Below are 23,028 nucleotides of genomic sequence, written 5' to 3' on the forward strand. Positions count from 1 at the left end.
ACAGGTGCTGCCCTCTATGGAACACCTATGAAACAGGTATTTGCACAGCCAAAAGCAACGCGTTCATGTCCCAGTAAGAGGTGGAAAACCCTTAGTGATGTCCCGCCTGGAATATCTGCCACTATGTTAACTATAGTGTTTGCAAATAAAGGTCATAAAACTTCAACCTGATTTCTCTTTTACCTTGATGTTGTAATGGATCTGGGAGATGCGTTATTTTCTACTGGGTATGTCGATACCAAATTGTAAATGATTTCTTATATTTTTGTCTGAATTTTTTTTATTGTAATTTGCCTTATTTTATGTTAATTTACTTATATTTTTGAGAGTGAAAGCACATTGATTACTATTAGTAAATGTGACGAAGAATATCAAAGAGACTGATTACAAGTGGAAGCTCGTGTGTTGTGTAAAATGTCTTTGACGCTGGAGTCGTCTTTGACTGTACTCAGTCGGCAGTGAACTTGTGGTTTGTGTTGACGGTAGAACAATATGCAGGTCGCTGTCATAATAATTTGGAAGTGAACAGAAAAAAATGAATTATGTTACTACTTTTTTTATATAAACTTTAAGAAGAAACCACATTTGAAGAAATGGTATTTGAAGCACCAAAAATGAGGCAAACACATAGAACCAGGTCATTTCTGCAGCCGACGAAACTGCATTGTGGAATCATACTTCCACTAGACAACTGAAGCCAAGACAAATATAGCCTTGTAAACATTTCACGGAAAAGGTACTGTCATGAAATATGCCAAATTTAAGTAAATAAAAAATAGTGAGCATATTTCAATGTCTCAAATACATTGAAATAGTTGTCCTACAGACCTGCCACCATGATGGCTCAGATGGCATGCTGTGTGCCTACCAAGAGGTGGTGTGGATGCTACTCCTCAATGACACCTATACTTCATACGTTGAGAGAAGAGCTCTGACAGCTGGAAGCGCAGTTGCCAGTATTCGACACGGACAGGCAATGAGCCATCTGCGGTCACCCAGCACTACGGCAACACTGACGGTAACATAAACAAATGCTCACCATTTGACTGGCTGTCGTGGATGCGCAAAGCACATGCGCCAAGGCTGCATCAACTGTCGCAGTTCTTCTCTCCCCGCACACACTGTAGCATCGTGCTCTAAGGGATGGGGATACAGGTTGCTATGTAGAATATGTTAGTTATGACTCACTCTACCCACCCGTTTATTTCTACATTCATTTAAGATATGCTCACAGCTGGTTTCAACCTTTATGCCCTTATAAAGGGTATTAAACTGGCCATGTGAATATTATGTTTTATGTAACTAAAGCTACAATTTAATTAAATTAATGACGACAGCTGCAGATTTCTATTTCTTCCAAGAGACATGCTGGACAAAATAACTATGCCTGTGACTCACTAGGGACATTTGTCGGAGCACAGTATGTGCTTCTGTGTCCAGAGAACACACAGAATATGGTGTCCACGGTCAGCAGCTTTATTGAAAATCGCATCTAAACATAAACTCGGCAATTCCTTATCCTGTTCAGTGAGAAGTGTGTACTCTCTACCCTACTTGCTATTGTATCAACAAAAATAATCAATTTTTGACAATATAAGGTAATTCGATTGATATAAACTGAGGACTCCAACACTATCCTCCCAGTGGACAAGGGATCTACCACTGTGGTACCTGACTGACGGGAGTACGTAACCCATGGTCTATGCCAGCTGTCTGACACCTATATGTACACCATCCATCATCAAGATCCCATCCCAGTGATACAAACCTACCTACAGTCCCTCCTTAACACTTCAGGTCTCTCACAAAGGACTAACACCTCAATTCTTCAAACTTTTTACCCCACCAAAACACACACACACACACACACACACACACACACACACACACACACACACACACACACACACACACACATATTTTACCTTCTCCTTAAGATAAACAAACCCAAAGATTCTGGCTGTCCCATAGCTGCTGGCTTCAAAGCACCCACTGAATGTACATATGCCTTAATTGATCAACACTTGCAGCCTATAGCACAAAGACTTCCCTCCTATACCAAAGTCACCAACCATTTCCTAGATTGTCTGAAATCTGTGCCCATCCCACTCCCTACCACACACTTTGCTTGTCACCACTGATACCATATCCCTCCATACCAACCTCCCCCATGTACATGCTGCTGAAAATTTCCTCAGTCACAATCCACCTTATTCCAAGCCTATGACTTCCTACCAGCTCACCTTAATCAACTTTATACTTACCGACCACCACTTTACAACAAGGAGCAGACACACAAGCAGATTAGGGGCACAGCCATAGGAACCAGGATGGCTCCCTTCTATGCCAACCTTTTCATGGGTCACTTAGAGGGGGCTTTCCTGGGACCCATAAGCCTTAAAGCATCTGGTTTGGTGTAGATACTATGATTACATCTGTGGACTAATGGTGAGGCTGCCTGTTACAATTCTTGGAATCTCTAAATACATTCTCCCAATTAAATTTCGTGTGGTTCTGCTCTGAATCCTCCTCATCACATTAAACCTACAACAAACAACAGTACTTAACATTCAGACAGTTGCCATCCTTTCCATGTCAAACACTCTGTTCTATACAGCCTTGGCATTCGAGGCAAATGTATGTGTTCAGATGCAGACTCTTTACAGCAGTACACCACTATTCTCACCTCACCCTTCACTGGACATGTATACCTGTCCAACCTAGTTAAAATGCAGATTTCCCAAACCATCACATTCAATCCTGGTACTGCTGATCCCTCCAAAAAACAACTTAGTAGTATACCTCTTGTCACTCAGCATTATCCTAGACTTGAATGCATCAGTCAGCTACTTTGACAAGGTTTGACTTCCTAAAATCATGCCCTGATATGAGGTCCATTCTATCTGAAATTTTGTCCAATACACCTAGTCATCCTCTCAATCTCTGCAATATCCTTGTCAGACCCTATGCTCCTTCAGCACCCATTTTCCTATGCTAGGCTCCCACCCTTGTGACTACCCCCCTGGAAGATTTGCTCTATGCATACTTTTACCACCACCTATACCAGTCCTGTAAGTGGCAAAATATATACTATCAATGGGAGGGAACCTGTGAACAGACAAAAGTCATGTGTCAGCTGTTATATAATAAACACTGTTTGGCCTTTTACATTGGCATGACTACCATCAAGTTATTAGTTATGATGAAATGGAAATGCCGCGTGGCTAGGGCCACCTGTCAGGTAGACCGTTTGCCTGGTGCAAGTCTTACAAGTTGACGCCATTTCAGTGACTTGCGTGTCAATGGGAATGAAATGATGGTAAGGACAACTCAACACCCAGTCCCTGAGCGGGGAAAATCTCCGACCCAGCCGGGAATTGAACCCAGGCCGTTAGGCATGACATTCTGTCGCGCTGACCAGTCAGCTACCAGGGGCGGACGGTTAGGATGAAAGAACATAGGCAGACGGTGTATACCGGCAACACACAATATCATGTTGCAGAGCATGCTCATCTGGATTGTTCACCCAGACACCAATTTCTCAGTACTGTGCAGGTGGGACCTGGCATTACAACACATCCTCGATTCTCGCCACCTGCCTGGCGTTAGTTTCTTCGGTCTCAGCATTTCTTCCCAGTAACTATTCCTTTCTTGACTCCCTTTAAGTTTTCTATGTTTCTTATTTTCTGACCTGTCTATCAATCCCCCCCCCCCCCCCCCTTTTCCCCCAACCATCACCCATCTCTACCACATACAATACACTTAGATTTCCATACTCATTAACGTGTGCACAATGTTTTGTCAGTAGTCTCTGTCTGCCATATTATCCTATCTTGTATCTAAAAGCTACCAGGTTTTCAAATCTTGTCCAGAGCAGGCCACAACAGTCTGTCTTTCCGTCTCATCCTGTCTGGTAAGTCCCCCTTGACCCAGGGTTCTGAGTGACTTTTCCACACTCTCCTCATTTCCTAAACCTCACCAGTCCTTTTCCTTCACCCCTCTTCATTCCCCTTCAACCCTTCTGCCACAAGGAGTCACTGACTTCGAAAGCTTGCAAATTTCAGTACCTTTATATGTGTATTCTCCTGCCACTACTTGCTATTCTGGAACTTGAAAAGCCTGTCCACATAGCTGTACAAAGCCACATCATGGTAGAAACGATGTCCTGTGATAAAGTTGTGTAGAAAGTTTTAAAAAATGTAGAATAAACATTCATCAACACCACAGGAGTAGGTGACGTATGCATTTATGGACAAATTCAAATAGATGATCACTGTTGAACTGTGGAGGAATTGCACGAGTGGTTAAACTGCACTGTATAGAATGGTAAATGACCAGTTGGATTTTCAAAAGGTCTGTACATGGAGGGTGTCAGAAAGCTTAACAAATGAACATAAAATAATTTGCATTTAGTTGACTTATGGTTATCTCACCTGCTATGAGTTGGAGGGCGAAGAATTACTTTACACTACTGTGATGGCAGATGAAATCTAGATGAAAAGGCAATTGATACAATGTTGGCACTATGGGCCCCTGTTTGCAGTTAAAAATTTCAAAAGCAGGAGCTTGTGAAAAACAAAATCACTGCTACTGCACTGGGATTGCAAGAGATGTTAATGTTTATGGATTGATCTAGGATAGCAATCAAGCTCTGTAAGATACATACAGACTCTCAGCAGGCTTTTTGGGGTGTTCAAAACATGGAGAGCGTGGGTGTTGAAGGGGGTGTTTTTGTAGTGATTGGCCTCAAACTGTACCACACACAATGGAGCTCCTCAACAGTTTCTGTTGGGCAGTTCTGAAACACTGCCCATAGTTCCAACTTAACAACAAGTGACTATTTCTTTCAGCCATTTTATGGGAGAACTTGAAAAAAGAAAATATTAGGGATTTTTGCCATAAATATACACAACTAAATACTCTGCCTCACCAGGCAGTTAGAATACAATGACAATTATAAAGGAAAATAGTGTTATAACTGTGTATAATAAAGTACAAATTTCATGGTAAAGACATATTTTAACGTATTTGAAACGCGTTGTAATCTTGCTTTGAGAAGATACCACATTGATTACTTGCGACAAATGAAGGAAACTGTCACTGGAAACATCTGCACATATGCAATTTACTCAAGGCAAATTGTAGAAAAAAACTACTGAACTAATGTCTCAAGCTTTGCTCACCTAGGTGCTTAAGTATAATAAACTTTTAGAATGGTTGCAGCATTAATGACAGTTGCAATTGTGGAGGCACGGAATCAATGCTGTAAAAAAATCCAGCAAAAGATTGTTGGAAAGTAGCAAAAATTTCAGTTTCACGGTAGGCATGTTAGAGAAATGAAATATAACTGTGGAACTTCAATGTATCTCTTACTGTAAGAATAAAAAAAAAAAAAAAAAAAAAAAAGGACTGTCAACCTATCATATACAGTTAAACCATCAGTTTTATCATTTGGAAACCAAAGGTGCTGTTTTTCACATTTATTAAACATACTTTATGAAAGTCATACAAAAAGAAATTATATGTAACTCAAATTCTGTCATTCTGAAGTAACTTCAGTGATATTTGTCCGCTGACTGGAAAGATGGCAGCGCTGACAGGACTGTGTGTCTCTCTTCAGCAGGTACGTCATCCTTCTCAGCTATTAGCTTCATCATGATAACTTTAGGGTCCACAACCTACAATAAAAGATTAGATTATTACATTAGAATAATTAGAACAGAGCTCTGAAGTTAAAAGCAAACACTGGCCACTTATATGGAACAAAAGATAATAAAAATGAAAAGAAAAGGTCACTTGATGAAAGTTTTTATTCCTGGAATCATAGATTTGAAAGAATATGTTAACATCGTATCCTTTGATACGTATAACTGGCTAATGATTATACATGACAAACTCACATTGTCTTGCAAAGAAGAGAGAGAATGATCCACTGAAGCAGCTTCAACAGACATCTTGCATTTTGAACAAAATTTTGGGGCGTACGTCTGGCGCAACTTTAGGCGTTCCTCAGCAAGGCTCCTCTTCTCCTATAAAATTGAAAGAAACAACTTAGGGAAACTGTTTTAATATATATGAAGGAAATTTTTTAACACAAATTATTGCTTATAACTAGGGCCCAGATATCCACGCAAAAGCATGTTGCATGTTTTGGGCATTTTGGGAGTGAATGCGTATTTCTAGGATTTCACTGTATAACTGCACAAATTTAGACATTTATAATGACGAGGAGGACTTGTCTGATGACATGATAGAAAAAGAAATTGGAGTTGATACGAACGACAAAGAGGATCCAGTATTATAGTCAGAATTTAAAAGAGCTCTGGAAGACCTGAATCAAATAAGGCAGACAGGACAGATAACATTTCACCAAAATTGCCAAACTAACTGAGGGAAGTGGCAACAAAATGACTATTCAAGTTGGTGTGTAGAATCTATGAGACTGGCAGTGTACCATCAGACTTTCATAAATATATCATCCACACAATTCCAAAGATAGACAGGGAAGATAATTGCAATAATTATCACACAATCAGCTTAACAGCTCATGCATCCAAGCTGCCAACAAGAATGATATACAGAAAAATGGAAAAGAAAACCGAGGGTCTGTTAGGTGGCTTTAGGACAGGCAATGGCACCAGAGAGGCAGTTGTGACATGGTGGTTGATGTGAAAGCAAGACTGAAGAAGTATTAAGAAATGTTCATTGGATTTGTTGACCTGGAAAAAGCATTTGACAATGTAAAATGGTGCCAGATGTTCTATAGGAAAAGATGGGTAATAAACAATACATACAAGAACCAAGACGGAACTGTAAGATTGGAAGAGAAAGAAAAAGATTAAAAAAGGGTGTAAGACCGTGATTGCAGTTTTTGCCTCTACTGTTCAATCTACACACCGAAGAAGCAATGGTGGAAATAAAAGAAATGTTCAAGAGTGTGATGAAAATTCAGGATGAAAGGATACCAATGATAAAACTCACTGATGACATTGCTATCCTCAGTGAAAGTGAAGATTTACAGGATCTACTGAATGGAATGAACAATCTAACGAGTAAAGAATATAGACTGAGAGGAAACCGAAGAAAGATGAAGGTAATGAGAAGTAGCTGAACTGAGAATAGTGAGAAACTTAACGTCAGAACTGGTGATCACAAAGTAGACAAAGTTAAAGAATTCTGCCAAAGTAACCCATACCAGATGAGGCACGGAGGGCATAAAAAAGTGGACTAGCACAGGCAATGAGGGCATTCCTGGCTGGGAGAAGTCTACTAGTATCAAACATAGGCTTTAATTTGAGGAAGAAATTTTTGAGAATATATATTTGGAGGCTAGTGAATTATGGGCACTGGGAGAATTGGAACAGAAGAAAATTGAAGTGTTTGAGATGTGGAGCTATAGAAGAATGTTGAAAATTAGTGGACTGATAACATAAGGAATGCGGAGGTTCTCTGCAGAAGGTGTGACAACACCACTACTCAACATGGCGGTGCAGGTACTTCACAGGTTGATCATGACTTGGTAACAACTGGGGAACAGAACCCCGTGAGGTCAATGAACTCATCATGCAAATTGAACTACGGGAGGCACAGCATCTGAACCCACATAAATATGCTCATGACAATATAATCAGCACATAGATGGTACAGGCAGCTAACAACTGAGCACACAACTCTCGGCATCAGCACAAAGCTATGTCTGTGGTGGTTTAACTCTGGAGGAGGACTGGCTTCCTTCACTTACTGCCACTAGCAATGAACACTTCTTTCAATGGGTCTAAGATGAAGAGGTTAGCACAAGAGGGGGAATTCGGGACATGCTTCGTCAAACCAGTCAGAAAACTGATGATTTAAAGAAAATAATAACAAAAAGAAAAAGGAAGAAGAATATTACACAATTTTTTGGTCTCGGAGCATAATTGTAACTCACATAATAGCACCATTTACTGATTCCCCCCACCCCCCGTCCCTCTCCCCCACATGAATTATGCCAAATGTGCACAACTGAATTTTGTTATTGTCTGTAAATCCATAGTGAGCTCAAGCCCCCTCGTTTGGGTTGGTTGATGTTGGTAGAATTCAATATACTTCATGCCAATACATTTAAATAAAAGATGGTCCTATTGTTGTTAAGCAATACTGCGCCATATATGATGATGATGAAGTCCCATACTCCTTGACAGAGCATAGGGGAACGATGCGGGAGACCTGCACTGCTGTACTAGACAAGGGCCTATTGGAGGTGATTTGCCATTGCCTTCCTCCGACCGTAATGAGGATGAATGATGATGATGATCATGATGACACAACAACACCCAGACATCTCGAGGCAGGTGAAAATCACTGACACCGCCGGGAATCGAACCCAGGACCCTGTGCTCGGGAATCAAGAATGCTACCGCAAGACCACCAGCCATGTATGATGAAGGCTGGAATAGCAATTAAATATTTTAGCATAACCTAAAGCTCATTACATGTTTAGCCCATGCACCACATTGCATGGCTCACACAGTATGTCGGAAACATGAGAGTGTGAATATGTTGACATCCTCCTCAAACAAGGTAAATAGATACACACAATACGGAAGTTTGATAATTTTGACAGCATGACTTTTCTTCCTACTGAAGGTATTCTTGAAACTGTTTGTCCATGTTGCTGCATTTAAAAATATACTGCTACATTTTGCTTTATTTCAACTAGATGGGGTATCTGGATAAATCTTCCCATTTTTTTCCTGTGATAATTTTGAGTTAAGTCAGCAATACAATGTAAATTACCACAAATTTATCAAAATTACCACCTTTTGCTTCATTCACTGAAAAGCCTTAAGTTATTGACCCTGTATTAATAATTGATCTCTTGCTCCTAATGCCCCCTAGACACTTTTGAAGTCAATTTTGCAGCTTGCACTAAAGACGCATAAACACATTTGAAGCAAGACTTGATTTACATCAAATCAAATTTTTCACATCTGTCTGCAGCAATAAAGAAGTTGGAAGCCACAGGTAACTGGTGGCATATCTGACAATTATCGGAGAGTTTGAAAAATGGAGAAACGGTTATTGCAGAAAAAGATAAGATGAACAAAGTTATTGGATCAAATTGTTGTTGTTGTTGTTGTGGTCTTCAGTCCTAAGGCTGGTTTGATGCAGCTCTCCATATTACTTTATCCTGTTCAAGCTTCTTCATCTCCCAGTACCTACTGCAACCTACATCCTTCTGAATCTGCTTAGTGTATTCATCTCTTGGTCTCCCTCTATGATTTTTACCCTCCACGCTGCCCTCCAATACTAAATTGGTGATCCCTTCATGCCTCAGAACATGTCCTACCAACTGATCCCTTCTTCTAGTCAAGTTGTGCCACAAACTTCTCTTCTCCCCAATCCTATTCAACACCTCCTCATTAGTTATGTGATCTACCCATCTAATCTTCAGCATTCTTCTGTAGCACCACATTTTGAAAGCTTCTATTCTCTTCTTGTCCAAACTATTTATCGCCCATGTTTCACTTCCATACATGGCTACACTCCATACAAATACTTTCAGAAACGACTTCCTGACACTTAAATCTATACTCGATGTTAACAAATTTCTCTTCTTCAGAAACGTTTTTCTTCCCATTGCCAGTCTACATTTTATATCCTCTCTACTTCGACCATCATCAGTTATTTTGCTCCCCAAATAGCAAAACTCCTTTACTACTTTAAGTGTCTCATTTCCTAATCTAATACCCTCAGCATCACCCGACTTAATTCGACTACATTCCATTATCCTCGTTTTGCTTTTGTTGATGTTGATCTTATATCCTCCTTTCAAGACACTATCCATTCCGTTCAACTGCTCTTCCAAGTCCTTTGCTGTCTCTGATAGAATTACAATGTCATCGGCGAACCTCAAAGTTTTTATTTCTTCTCCATGGATTTTAATACCTACTCCAAACTTTTCTTTTGTTTCCTTCACTGCTTGCTCAATATACAGATTGAATAACATCGGGGAGAGGCTACAACCCTGTCTCACTCCCTTCCCAACCACTTCTTCCCTTTCATGCCCCTCAACTCTTATAACTACCATTTGGTTTCTATACAAATTGTAAATAGCCTTTCGCTCCCTATATTTTACCCCTGCCACCTTCAGAATTTGAAAGAGAGTATTCCAGTCAACATTGTCAAAAGCTTTCTCTAAGTCTACCAATGCTAGAAACGTAGGTTTGCCTTTCCTTAATCTAGCTTCTAAGATAAGTCGTAGGGTCAGTATTGCCTCACGTGTTCCAATATTTCTACGGAATCCAAACTGATCTTCCCCGAGGTCAGCTTCTACTAGTTTTTCCATTCATCTGTAAAGAATTAGCATTAGTATTTTGCAGCCATGACTTATTACACTGATAGTTCGGTAATTTCACATCTGTCAACACCTGCTTTCTTTGGGATTGGAATTATTATATTCTTCTTGAAGTCTGAGGGTATTTCGCCTGTTTCATACATCTTGCTCACCAGATGGTTGAGTTTTGCCAGGACTGGCTACCCCAAGGCCGTCAGTAGTTCTAATGGAATGTTGTCTACTCCCGGGGCCTTGTTTTGACTCAGGTCTTTCAGTGCTCTGTCAAACTCTTCATGCAGTATCATATCTCCCATTTCATCTTCATCTACACCCTCTTCCATTTCCATAATATTGTCCTCAAGAACATCGCCTTGTATAGACCCTCTACATACTCCTTCCACCTCTCTGCTTTCCCTTCTTTGCTTAGATCTGGGTTTCCATCTGAGCTCTTGATATTCATACAAGTGGTTCTCTTTTCTCCAAAGCTCTCTCTGGATCAAATTACATTTATGTAATACAGATAAAATAAAGCAGAAAAGTTATGAATATGAGAGGAAGGGTAGACCAACAGTGGCATGACAAATATTAGAGTAATATCATATTTTAAAAGCTGAAATGAACTATATTTATGTTCCATGTTAATTTTTATTTTATAGTCCATTGTGAACCATCTTTCAGCTTTTTAGGCCATCATCGGATAACTATACAGACAGTCCACAGAACATCAAAAAGACCTTTTATCATACAAAGTTTGTTATTCAAAAGAGGTGTGTCCATTTTGTGACTATATATCTACACGAAAAACACAAATTACATTTCAGTTTGATATAAGTACAAAGAAAAAAATATAATGAAACTTTCTGGCAGATTGGGACTTGAGCCCGAGACCTTTGCCTTTGCTGGGCAATTGCTCTACCAAATGAGCTACCTGAGCATGACTCACACCCTTTCCTCATAGCTTTATTTCCACCTTACAAAGGTGGGTCGTGATTTGTGCACAGGTAGCTCAGTCGGTAGAGCAACTGCCAGGAAAGGCATAGGTCCCAGGTTTGAGTCCTGGTCCAGCACACAGTTTTAATCGCCAGAAAGTTTCATATCAGCACACACTCCACTGCAGAGTGAAAATTCATTCAGGGAAGAAATATGCTGTAATGATGTACTGTATGTTTTGGACATAAATGTTATGAGTATAAATCCCTAAACCCACTGACTGAATGACACAAACACACACATATTTTACTGCGCAAGCTATACAGTTAATAGTTAAAGACTCTCAACGATAACCAAACTGATAAATATCATGAACCACGTTAAAATACACAGCTGTGAGTAAATAAACCTTATATTAAAAGTATAAGAATATAAAAACCAAAAGAGTCTACCAAGTGAGTACTGGCACAGACAACTGAACAAAGGTACTGGTGAAAGTGATGAACAAGGCAAAGGAACAGGGGAGGGCAATTAGAGGGGAGGAAGGATTTAATTCAATGTGGAGAACAGTTACATGAGAGCCTGTTAGCTTAGGTGAGAACGTGTGTTGTCTAAGTGTCTGGTGTCAGCCTGCTCAGTCTTTCCTGGTGGCTCGCTCTCCTTCCTACCCATCACCAGTGCCCCTGGGAATGTACTCAAGCTGATTTTTTTGGGCCCTTCCTTAACTCGTTTAGGCTTGTTGTAGTTAACTATTTCTCAAAATTACCTTTTGTGGTTCGTTGCCCGTCCACATCCACGGCAGCTACTGTCACAGCCCTCTCAAACATTTTTTCCTTGGAAGGATTACCGTACACGGTTGTGACGGACAACAGCCCACAATTTGTATCATAGGATTTTGAAGATTTTTGTATAAAGTGTGGCATTCGGCATGTTATGGCCTCTCCATTTCATCCTCAGTCAAATGGTTAGGTGGAGCAGTTGGTCCGTACTTTCAAAACCCAGATGAAAAAAATACATCACACAATCTTCTCCAAATGATGCCCATGTTATGGTCTTGAGGTCCTATAGCTTCTGTGCCCATGGCCTGGCAGAGCAGCTTCATGGCCAACAGCTCCGTAACGCTGCTTCACATGCTCTGGCTAATGCCTGGCCACCTGCTGGCACCCACTAGCAGCGGTTCCATCCAGGTTCTGCCTTTTGGGCCCGTGGGTTTGGGTGGAACCTTAAATGAGTACTGGTGACCATTCATCATTGCTGATGCTGCCGCCTCTGCATCATGCACACTTCTGATGACTTGGTGTCCCAACACTATGACCAACTGCACCAACATGTAATCAACCACACCCCAGAGACCCCACTGCTATCTCCACAGTCTGTACTGTCCCTGTGGCACCCCATGTCCCCTTCGACACTTGCACCGTCTTCATTCCAGATGCTGCTACTGCTCGACAGAGTAGTCAGCACCAGACTGCCTCCATCTATGCGGCCTCTGTCACTGCATGGATTTGGTGCCTTCATCACCAGTGCTCCCTTACCGTCTCTTGCGGGGAATCAGTGATGCACCTGTCCATGCCAGCTCCATTTCAGACCGGGTTCTCCTGTAACAGCAACACCTGCTGTAGCGGTCACCCACTTCCATGAAGAAATGGACATCTCCATGGTGAACGGTTTTCCCCCCAAGGGGTAAGGAGTGTTGTAATCCTATACAGTGAGTGTGTACACTTAAACAGCGCACCTCCACGGCCGGCCTAGAAAGGCTGCCACACATTGGTACAGACAGTGCAGCACGTACTGTGCCAAGTGCAAGCAGCTGTATATAAACTGGTGCATCGAGCCCTCCATCGCTGTAATGTTTCTGTGACTGTGGAACACTTCCTGTTAGACTCTGCATTAGTGTAACCCCTTATTTTGTGTCTTAATTATTACAATGTCATTCAGTGTGTCTGTATTTTCCTTTATATGGAAGCAAATTAAAAGTTGGTTGGTGGGAATTCTAATATTGTGTTTGTGCAACATTACAATATAGAATGTCCATGATTCTGCTCAAGAAAACTTTGCAATTTGTTGTTCACTCTGTCAGCCACTTGACTATGAGCTTAACCCAACTCACACTACATAGATTGTCCAACATCCAAGGTGTCACACAGTTGAGTACCAGAAGCTTCCAGTTATGTGATTGCTACTGATATGACTGAAAAGTTGGCACTGATGCAATGCTAAATTTCCAGACAAGGTACATGTAAAGACCTCTTTCACAGTTTTGATAGCACTTGATTCACTGCTATGAAGCTCACAAAAGACTGTCTTTATTTTGGCGTAGTTGATGCAGTAATATTGAGCAGTATTAAGCCAAGAACCTCATTGTGTAAGAAAGGCTGAGAGGGCAGAGGCATGAAGATGCTTGTTCATTTGATTTCTGCACCTATAGCAGAGCTCTCACACAGATTCTTTTTTCCACAAGAAATTAATCTGTCCACATTAGGCTGATTTGACGACACCTCTTATGCAGTTCTGTGTAACACACATGAAAGGCAACTGTTGTACACTACACTGAGGGTAGAGAATCTGAAGGCTTTTGGTTCCTTTAGCCATTTAAGAAGCACCATCCGTTACCAGCAGCACAATGTTGCCTCTGTTCACATTGCCCAGCCACGGGGGCTTCATAGAGTTGTCAAACAAAATGGCAAATGCCGAGTTATTAACTCTCTTGAGAGCTTCACATGTTAGAAAGAACATTTATCCAAGCTGCCAACTTTTAGAACACTAACGACAATATTTGAAACACACACCCACCCACATTGGTCGTTACCCCTATGGCCACCCAGGTCAGCAACACTAATTTGTATTTTGTTGGGTACCTCCTCACAGCACACGGATAAATACTTCTTTCTCAATTTGGATGTGTTGTATACTTCTCCAAGAACTATCTGAAGTGTGGAGTCTTCAGCTTATCCAACAAGATGTTGCAAAGCAGCATCATCATCTCACGCAAGTCCTTGAAGGATGATTGCACAACTGAAGATGGACGCATCTACTCAAATAACAACATTCATCTGCTGTGTTTGGTGGTATTACAGTGTTGTTGCACATTAAAGTGCTTGTCTGCACTAACTTCAGCTCCACACAGATTACAAAATAATATTACTTTATTTTCAGCATGTTCACCAGGCTCAATTTGTATACAAACTGAACAATGTGACAATGTCATGCTTGGGTAACTCAGTTGGTAGAGCACTTGCCCTCGAAAGGCAAAGGTCCTGAGTTCACGTCTCGGTCCAGCACAAAGTTTTAATCTGCCATCAAGTTACAGAACGGCTATTGTTTCCCCTTGCTTTCAGTTGTTTTCAATAACAACATGACAAGGTCGCATTAGTTAATGTTACATGCCCAGATCAGTCAATCATCCAGGCTGTTGCAGTTACTGAAAAGGCTGCTGCTCCTCTCCAACAACCATATAATCATTCAAGAAACAATAGTGAGCAGCTGACTGTGCCAATTTTCTGCCTAAATGGAAAAGTGCGTGCAGCCACAGCACATCGATAATCTTTAATATGCATCTACCCTTGTTGCAAAAGCAGTTCTTGGGCCAAGGCTTCAGTTGATGGAAATGACAGACTTGGAAAGCAGTTAAAGGAAGCCAGGAACAGGAAAGCTACAGTTCACAAGGAATATATCTGGAACTTACAAAATATGCCAGTATTTAATGAAAAAGTTATTTGTGCAGTGCTTCAGAAAAATTCCAGAGGAATGGAAGGTAGCAAGAATTATAAATATGTACAAGAGAGGAAATAAAAAATAATGTTCATATTACATTTGCATTTTAAATGTTGCTTATAAAATCATTCAGAGGAAACTCCAGCCAATAGCAGAAACATTTTTAAAGGAGTAACAGTGCAGCTTTCGTAAAGGCAGGCCTAGTGCAGATGCAACATTTGTTTTAAAACAATTGATAGAAAACAGAAGAGCAGTTAACAGGCTACTATTTATCTGCAGATGATCGGGTTCCCCTAGGGGGAAGAAAAAAATGGCAGAGGTGCTACCTAATACAGGTCGCATGAAGACACGAACATAGGTTAGAGTAGCTAATTGTATTTTCTGAGGACCTTCGCTACATAAAACTTTCTGGCATTAACTAAAAAGTACAAAATATTGTCCTCCAGGCAATAAAGGAATTTTTTTGCCTGTTTATGTTTCATGGCAAATTTTCAAATTATACTGAAATATGAAGACAAATTCCTGTAATGTATGGGAGAAACAGATATATTAGGAAGCAAGTAGGGAGATGCAGAGGACAGTGACAGGAGTCCCACTATAAAGGAACTATTTAATGGAAACTGAGGCACAGAATCTGGAAACAAGTCAATTACATCTCTGAGTGTTATTGTGATAAGCAATAAGTTTCATATAGAAATTTTTGTTGCTAGTTCAGGGTATTCACCAAGTTGCTAGTTCAGGGTATTCACCAAGCCTAACTCCAAGGATGGAAGAATTACTAGCAGTATTTTTTACATTCAGTCATCCTCGTGCAGGGAGGTGACCAGTCTAACAAGACCTGTGTTTTATATTATCTTACCCTTAGATAACTGTTAGCTAAGGGAGGATATCCCCATCAATGTGATCCTGAATGTAGCTATGTTGTCACTGACTTTCCTATGATTTGATCACCATTCTGCAATTAACAACAACATAACAGCCGAAGTTATATGATAGATAACATTATAATCTCTTCTGTTCCTTTTTCACCTTGAGACATCACCTTGCAAATAATACAGATAATTGTGGTTCCTTATAAACTGAATGCTAGTTGAGTGCCTAAGAATCATAACTAAGGAAATCACGGAAACAGTTCAAAAACCTTATTAAAAAAATCACCTCTGACAGCTGCTTTTCTTGCTTCCGGAGAGATGTAAGCTGTTGCTGAATGTCAGAGAACTGTTTACTGTGTTGATCTCCCAACTGCCGTGCCTCTTCTAATGCTTGCAAACCTTCTTCTCTTATAACAGCAGCGGCCTGCAATATGTTGACAGAAACAGAAAACATACAACAGAGTACAAAGCATTTGTTACAGTTGGATTACATAATATTATATAATCTGTGGAAAAATTGTTGACACTAATTCATATCCCTGATACTTCACTTACTATATTTTTGGCTCGTCTTTTGTGTAACTTACAGCAAATTCATTTTTTACCCAGAAAGCTCAACATCTTCATTGTCAGTGAAATGGATATCGTGGACTACATGAAGATATGTTATCACTGGGTGCTGCAGCAACCTCTCAGACAGCCCTCCACTGACTATTCCCACATCCCTGTGGGAGAACCAACAGATGGAGGTCTGAGTGACCTATGCTTCCTTTCTGGCTTGTCCAACCTATCCCCCTTTCCTCCTCGGGAAAGGAACTATTAACTCCAACAGCTAGAACAGTGTATATTCTTTTACATGTTTTTATCAACAGAAATGAAATCACACCTTCTAAAGCTAAATTTCTGATAATATGCTCTATCAGAAAATTCAGCTTCAAATAAGCCTTGTCTTCACATCTATCTTCTGCTAAACACCATCTCCATTCAGTGCGCAGTTATCTATATTTATACATGTATTTATATTCCAAAATTTTAAAATGCTATAATACTAATACTTTTTAAAATTTTGGAATATAAATACATGTATAAATGCTATAATACTAATCCCCCCCCCCAAGAACCATGGACCTTGCCGTTGGTGGGGAGGCTTGTGTGCCTCAGTGATACAGAGAGCCGTACCGTAGGTGCAACCACAACGGAGGGGTATCTGTTGAGAGGCCAGACAAATGTGTGGTTCCTGAAGAGGGGCAGCAGCCTTTTCAGTAGTTGCAGGGGCAACAGTCTGGATGATTGACTGATCTGGCCTTGTAACACTAACCAAAATGGCCTTGCTGTTCTGGTACTGCGAACGGCTGAAAGCAAGGGGAAACTACAGCCGTAATTTTTCCCGAGGGCATGCAGCTTTACTGTATGATTAAATGATGATGGCGTCCTCTTGTGTGAAATATTCCAGAGGTAAAATAGTCCCCCATTCAGATCTCTGGGAGGGGACTACTCAAGAGTACGTTGTTATCAGGAGAAAGAAAACTGGTGTTCTACGGATCGGAGCGTGGAAAGTCAGATCCCTTAAGATCCCTTAATCGAGCAGGTAGGTTAGCAAATCTAAAAAGGGAAATGGATAGGTTAAAGTTAGATATAGAAGGAATTAGTGAAGTTCGGTGGCAGCAGGAACAAGACTTTTGGTCAGGCGAATACAGGGTTATAAATACAAAATCGAATAGGGGTAATGCAGGAGCACGGTTTAATAATGAATAAAAAAATAGGAGTACAGGTAAGCTACTACCAAAAGCATAGTGAATGCCTTATTGTGGCCAAGATAGACACGAAGCCCAAGCCTACTACAGTAGTACAAGTTTATATGCCAACTAGCTCTGCAGATGACGAAGAAATTGAAGAAATGTATGAAGAGATAAAAGAAATTATTCAGGTAGTGAATGGAGATGAAAATTTAATAGTCATGGGTGACTGGAATTCGGTAGTAGGAAAAGGGAGAGAAGGAAACGTAGTAGGTGAATATGGATTGGGACTAAGAAAAAAAAAGAGGAAGCAGCCTGGTAGAATTTTGCAAAGAGCACAACTTAATCATAGCTAACACTTGGTTCAAGAATCATAAAAGAAGGTTGTACACATGGAAGAAGCCTGGAGATACTGACAGGTTTCAGATAGATTATATAATGGTAAGACAGAGATTTAGGAACCAGGTTTTAAATTGTAAGACATTTCCGGGGGCAGGTGTGGACTCTGACCACAATCTATTGGTTACTCTGACCACAATCTATTGGTTACGAACTGTAGATTAAAACTGAAGAAACTGCAAGAAGGTGGGAATTTAAGGAGATGAGACCTGGATAAACTGACTAAACCAGAGGTTGTACAGAGTTTCAGGGAGAGCATAAGGGAACAATTGACAGAAATGGGAGAAAGAAATACAGTAGAAGAAGAATGGATAGCTTAGAGAGATGAAGTAGTGAAGGCAGCAGAGGATCAAGTAGGTAAAAAGACGAGGGCTAGGAGAAATCCTTGGGTAACAGAAGAAATATTGAATTTAATTGATGAAAGGAGAAAATATAAAAATGCAGTAAATGAAGCATGCAAAAAGGAATACAAACATCTCAAAAATGAGATCGACAGGAAGTGCAAAATGGCTAAGCAGGGATGGCTAGAGGACAAATGTAAGGATGTAAAGGCTTATCTTACTAGGGGTAAGATAGATACCGCCTACAGGAAAATTAAAGAGACCTTTGGAGAAAAGAGAACCACTTGTATGAATATCAAGAGCTCAGATGGAAACCCAGTTCGAAGCAAAGAAGGGAAAGCAGAAAGGTGGAAGGAGTACAGGGTTATTACAAATGATTGAAGCGGTTTCACAGCTCTACAATAACCTTATTATTTGAGATATTTTCACAATGCTTTGCACACACATACAAAAACTCAAAAAGTTTTTTTAGGCATTCACAAATGTTCGATATGTGCCCCTTTAGTGATTCGGCAGACATCAAGCCGATAATCAAGTTCCTCCCACACTCGGCGAAGCGTGTCCCCATCAATGAGTTCGAAAGCATCGTAGATGCGAGCTCGCAGTTCTGGCACGTTTCTTGGTGGAGGAGGTTTAAACACTGAATCTTTCACATAACCCCACAGAAAGAAATCACATGGGGTTAAGTCGGGAGAGCATGGAGGCCATGACATGAATTGCTGATCATGATCTCCACCACGACCGATCCATCGGTTTTCCAACCTCCTGTTTGAGAAATGCCGAACATCATGATGGAAGTGCGGTGGAGCACCATACTGTTGAAAGATGAAGTCGGCACTGTCGGTCTCCACTTGTGGCTTGAGCCAAGTTTCCAGCATGTCCAGATACACGTGTCCTGCAACGTTTTTTTCACAGAAGAGAAAGGGGCCGTAAACTTTAAACCGTGAGATTGCACAAAACACGTTAACTTTTGGTGAATTGCGAATTTGCTGCACGAATGCGTGAGAATTCTCTACTGCCCAGATAAACCGTGAGATTGCACAAAACACGTTAACTTTTGGTGAATTGCGAATTTGCTGCACGAATGCGTGAGAATTCTCTACCGCCCAGATTCGCTCATTGTGTCTGTTCACTTCACCATTAAGAAAAAATGTTGCTTCATCACTGAAAACAAGTTTCGCACTGAACGCATTCTCTTCCATGAGCTGTTGCAACCGCGCCGAAAATTCAAAGTGTTTGACTTTGTCATCGGGTGTCAGGGCTTGTAGCAATTGTAAACGGTAAGGCTTCAGCTTTAGCCTTTTCCGTAAAATTTTCCAAACCGTCAGCTGTGGTACGTTTAGCTCCCTGCTTGCTTTATTCGTCGACTTCCCCGGGCTACGCGTGAAACTTGCCCGCACGCGTTCAACCGTTTCTTCGCTCACCGCAGGCCGACCCGTTGATTTCCCCTTACAGAGGCATCCAGAAGCTTTAAACTGTGCATACCATCGCCGAATGGAGTTAGCAGTTGGTGGATCTTTGTTGAACTTCGTCCTGAAGTGTCGTTGCACTGTTATGACTGACTGATGTGAGTGCATTTCAAGCACGACATATGCTTTCTCGGGTCCTGTCGCCATTTTGTCTCACTGTGCTCTCGAGCGCTCTGGCGGCAGAAACCTGAAGTGCGGCTTCAGCCAAACAAAACTTTATGAGTTTTTCTACGTATCTGTAGTGTGTCGTGACCATATGTCAATGAATGGAGCTACAGTGAATTTATGAAATTGCTTCAATCATTTGTAATAGCCCTGTATATAGAGGGTCTGTACAAGGGCAATGTTCTTGAGGACAATATTATAGAAATGGAAGAGAATGTAGATGAAATAGGAGGTATGATACTCTGTGAAGAGTTTGACAGAGCACTGAAAGACCTAAGTCGAAACAAGGCCCCAGGAGTAGACAACATTCCATTAGAACTACTGACAGCCTTGGGAGAGCCAGGCCTAACAAAACTCTACCATCTGGTTAGCAAGAAGTATGAGACAGGCAATATACCCGCAGACTTCAAGAAGAATATAATAATTCCAATCCCAAAGAAGCAGGTGTTGACAGATGTGAAAATTACCAAACTATCAGTTTAATAAGTCATGGCTGCAAAATACTAACATGAATTCTTTACAGACGAATGGAAAACTAGTCGAAACTGACCTCGAGGAAAATCAGTTTGGATTCCGTAGAAATATTGGAACACGTAAGGCAATACTGACTCTACAACTTACCTTAGAAGCTACATTAAGGAAAGGCAAACCTACATTTCTAGCATTTGTAGACTTAGAGAAAGCTTTTGACAATGTTGACTGGAATACTCTCTTTCAAATTCTGAAGGTGGCAGGGGTTAAATACAGGGAGCGAAAGGCTATTTACAATTTGTACAGAAACCACATGGCATGTATTAGAGTCGAGGGACATGAAAGGCCAGAAGTGGTTGGGAAGGGAAGGAGACAGGGTTGTAGCCTCTCCCCGATGTTATTCAATCTGTATATTGAGCAAGCAGTGAAGGAAACAAAAGAAAAATTCAGAGTAGGTATTAAAATCCATGGAGAAGAAATAAAAACTTTGAGGTTCGCTGATGACATTGTAATTCTGTCAGAGACAGCAAAGGACTTGAAAGAGCAGTTGAATGGAATGGATAGTGTCTTGAAAGGAGGATATAAGATCAACATCAACAAAAGCAAAATGAGGATAATGGAATGTAGTCAAATTAAGTCAGGTGATGCTGCGGGAATTAGATTAGGAAATGAGACACTTAAAGTAGTAAAGGAGTTTTGCTATTTGGGGAGCAAAATAACTGATGATGGTCGAAGTAGAGAGGATATAAAATGTAGACTGGCAATGGCAAGGAATGCGTTTCTGAAGAAGAGAAATCTGTTAACATCGAGTATAGATTTAAGTGTCAGGAAGTTGTTTCTGAAAGTATTCGTATGGAGTGTATCCATGTATGGAAGTGAAACATGGACGATAACTAGTTTGGACAAGAAGAGAATAGAAGCTTTCGAAATGTGGTGCTACAGAAGAATGCTGAAGATTAGATGGGTAGATCATATAACTAATGAGGAGGTATTGAATAGGATGGGGAAGAAGAGAAGTTTGTGGCACAAATTGACTAGAAGAAGGGATCGGTTGGTAGGTCATGTTCTGAGGCATCAAAGGATCACCAATTTAGTATTGGAGGGTAGCGTGGAGGGTAAAAATCGTAGAGGGAGACCAAGAGATCAATACACTAAGCAAATTCAGAAGGATGTAGGTTGCAGTAGGTACTGGGAGATGAAGCAGCTTGCACAGGATAGAGTAGCATGGAGAGCTGCATCAGACCAGTCTCAGGACTGAAGACCACAACAACAACAATACTAATACGTGAATTTATCCAAAACACAAATGAGGTACTCACAAAATCATTACAAAGATACACAATATATGTACAAGGTGTACAATTTTGCTTCCATCGTCTGCCGATAGGTGTTGACAATGGTAAGTAGTGGTTGAAAGAAAGGCAGTTAGCTTGGACCTCAGTCGACGTAACGTCATTCAAACATTAGTAGATTTGAGTCTGCGTCATAAAGTTGTTCTTGATTGAAAATGTCAGTTTACGAGCCTAATTCTCGTCATTTGCGGGAGTGTTACTGTTTTGTTTCAATATGAAGAAACTAGCGGCTGAGTCTCTTCGAATGCTCTCAAGTACATATGGTAAGGATGCTATTAGTGAAAGACTGTATCTTGAGTGGTTTCATGCTTCAAGAAAGATGATTTTAACATTGTAGACTGGCACAGTGGAGGAGAGAGTGTTTTCGAAGATGCAGAATTGGAGACATTGCTGAGTGAAGACTCGCGTCAAACTCAAGAATATTTGGCACAATTAGTGGGAGTGACACAGCAAGCCATTTCAAAACATCTCAAGGCAATGGGCATGATTCAGAAAGAAGGAACTTTGGTCCCGTGTGAGCTGAAACCAAGAGACATTGAACGGTGTTTGTGAACAGTTGCTTCAAAGGCAAAAAAGGAAGGGATTTCTGCATTGAATTGTAACCAAGGATGAAAAATGGGTTGATTGCGATTCTAAACGCAAAAAATCATGCGGATATCCCGGCCATGCTTCAACGTCAACGGCCAAACCGAATATTCACGGCTCCAAGATCATGCTCTGCATTTGGTGGGACCAGCTTGGCGTCATGTCCTATGAGGTGGTAAAACCAAGTGAAACAATTACAGGTGCTTGTTATCGAATGCAATTAATGCGTCTGAGCAGAGCATTAAAAGACAAACGGCCACAATACAGTGAGAGGCACAATAAAGTGATTTTGCAGCACAACAATGCTCGTCCCCACGTTGCAAAAAGAGGTCAAAATGTACTTGGAAACGTTAAAATGGGAAGTCCTACCCCACCCGCCGTATTCTCCAGACATTGTTCCCTCTGACTATCACCTGTTTAGATCAATGATGCATGGCCTGGCTGACCAACACTTCCAATCTCATGAAGAAGTCACCAATTGGATAGATTCGTGGATCACTTCAAAAGATGAACAACTTTTTCGACGCGGGATTCATGCACTGCCCGAAAGATGGGAGAATGTAGTGGCGATGGAAAATACTCTGAATGATACATGTGTAGCCAATTTGTTTCATTAAAGCCTCAGATGTTGGGGGAAAAATGGCAGAAGCAAAGTTGTACACCTTGTATATACATATTT

The 23,028-nt window shown here is 40.8% G+C and overlaps 1 protein-coding gene across 4 annotated transcripts in view; it reads right to left on the reverse strand.

Moving 5' to 3' along the window:
* Nucleotides 1-5,442: 5,442 nt before the first annotated feature.
* LOC126473186 (fas-binding factor 1) overlaps nucleotides 5,443-23,028 on the reverse strand; it is a 133,010-nt gene continuing 115,424 nt past the window's right edge. For all 4 annotated transcript variants that reach the window (XM_050100079.1, XM_050100078.1, XM_050100080.1 and 1 more), the window contains exons 15-17: nucleotides 16,118-16,255; nucleotides 5,901-6,029; nucleotides 5,443-5,678 (exon numbers count right to left, since the gene is read on the reverse strand). In XM_050100079.1, the coding sequence (XP_049956036.1) occupies nucleotides 5,556-5,678; nucleotides 5,901-6,029; nucleotides 16,118-16,255 (390 nt within the window). In that variant the 3' untranslated portion in view covers nucleotides 5,443-5,555. The remainder of the gene's footprint in view (nucleotides 5,679-5,900; nucleotides 6,030-16,117; nucleotides 16,256-23,028) is intronic.

Source organism: Schistocerca serialis, chromosome 4, assembly GCF_023864345.2.
Source record: "Schistocerca serialis cubense isolate TAMUIC-IGC-003099 chromosome 4, iqSchSeri2.2, whole genome shotgun sequence".
In the NCBI taxonomy this organism is placed as follows: domain Eukaryota; kingdom Metazoa; phylum Arthropoda; class Insecta; order Orthoptera; family Acrididae; genus Schistocerca; species Schistocerca serialis.